This window comes from Aureococcus anophagefferens (assembly GCF_000186865.1).
Source record: "Aureococcus anophagefferens unplaced genomic scaffold AURANscaffold_52, whole genome shotgun sequence".
Classification (NCBI taxonomy): domain Eukaryota; class Pelagophyceae; order Pelagomonadales; family Pelagomonadaceae; genus Aureococcus; species Aureococcus anophagefferens.
Genome location: NW_008705605.1, coordinates 8,749 through 10,409, shown reverse-complemented (window position 1 = coordinate 10,409; position 1,661 = coordinate 8,749). Strand labels below are relative to the sequence as shown.

Sequence of the window (1,661 nt, the reverse complement as noted above, 5' to 3'; positions counted from 1 at the left end):
CTCCCCGGCCTTTGGCGACGGCACGCGCGACGCGTTCCGCGCGCGCTTCGGCGCCGTCGACGGCGCCAGCGCCAGCGTCCTGGGGCCGTGACGATTTTCGAGAGATTTCGGCTGGGAAAACGATGAAAAATCGTTACCGACATGCTTGGTAGGCCGGCGCCGCCGAGCTCCGCGCGCTCCTGGCGCCCCACCTCCTGCGCCGCGTCAAGGAGGACGTCGCGGCGGACCTACCGCGCAAGGTCGAGGTCGTCGTCGACGTCGAGCTCACGCTGGACCAGAAGCGCCACTACCGCGCGCGCGCCCGAGCGAGCTCCGAAAGTCGCGGCCCGCCCCGAGCGAGACTCCCCGCGATCCCGCGCGCCGCGCGCAGGCGCTCTACGAGCGGAACGCGGGCGCTCTCGCGGCGCTCCGAGGCGGCGGCGGCGGCTCCCGGCTCCCGCGTCTCACGAACCTGTGCATGGAGCTGCGCAAGTGCGTCAACCACCCCCTCCTCCTCGCGGGCGTCCGCGACGCGTCGCGTGAGGCGCTCCAGGACGCGCTCCTCGCCGAGACGGGCGCCGGCGCCGTCGCGCCCGCGGCGTTCGAGGCCGCGGCTGCGGAGCGGCTCCTCGTCGCCGGCTCGGGCAAGATGGTCTTCCTCGACAAGCTCCTGCCGCGCCTCCGGAGCGAGGGGCGCAAGGTGCTCGTCTTCTCGCAGTTCGTCCGCGTGCTCGGCCTCGTCGCCGAGCTCTGCGCGCACCGCGGCTACGACGCCGAGGCGCTCACGGGCGCGACGCCGGCCGCGGACCGCCAGCGGGCCATCGACCGCTTCAACGCGTCGCCGGACGCGTTCGTCTTCCTGCTGTCGACGCGCGCGGGCGGCGTCGGCATCAACCTCTGCGCCGCGGACACGGTCGTCATCTACGACAGCGACTGGAACCCGCAGAACGACGTCCAGGCCATGGCGCGGTGCCACCGCCTCGGCCAGACGCGCGACGTCGCCGTCTACCGCCTCGTCGCGCGCAAGTCCTTCGAGGGCCACATGCTCGAGGCCGCGGCGCGGAAGCTCGGGCTCGAGCGGGCCGTCATGGGCCGCGGCGCGCCGGGCGCCGCGGAGCTCGAGCGGTGCCTGCGCCTCGGCTGCGCCGGCGCCGGCGACGACGCCGCCGACGCCGCCGCAGACGCCGCGTTCCGCGCCGCGGACATCGACGAGCTCCTCGCGGCGCGCGGCCGGGCCCGCGCCGGCGGCGGCCTCGAGGGCGCGCCGCCGGGCGACGCCGTCGACGTCGACGACCCGGACTTCTGGGCCAAGGCCATGCCCCACATGGTCACGCCCGAGCTCGTCGCCGCCCGGCTCGACGCCGACGTCGGCGCCGCGGCCGCCGCGCGCGTCGCCGACGACGTTGCGGGCCTCGCGGCCGCGGCGCTCGAGCGCCGAGCCGCCGGCGACCTCGACGACGCGGGCAAGGCCGCGCACCTCGCGCTCCTGCTTCGCTGCTCCCTCGACGACCGCCTCGCCTCCCCTCTCCGGCGCCGGGCCGCGGACTGGTACGCCGAGCTCGACGGCACGCGCCCGCGCGGCCGGCCCGCCGCGGGCCGCGCCGCGCCGGACTCGGGCTCGGACTCGGGCTCGGGCGCGGGCTCGGAGTCCGACGCGTCGGACGGCGGCGGCGCTCGGCGCC

At 77.1% G+C, this 1,661-nt stretch overlaps 1 protein-coding gene across 1 annotated transcript; it reads left to right on the top strand.

Annotated features, from left to right (window-relative positions):
* Positions 1-607: 607 nt before the first annotated feature.
* Positions 608-1,069, top strand: AURANDRAFT_5295 (hypothetical protein; the record flags this gene model as incomplete). The annotated part of the gene is made up of 1 exon (XM_009043385.1): positions 608-1,069. A coding segment is annotated over one exon (462 nt), but the record flags the coding sequence as incomplete, so codon positions are not given.
* Between the last annotated feature and the right edge of the window lie 592 nt (positions 1,070-1,661).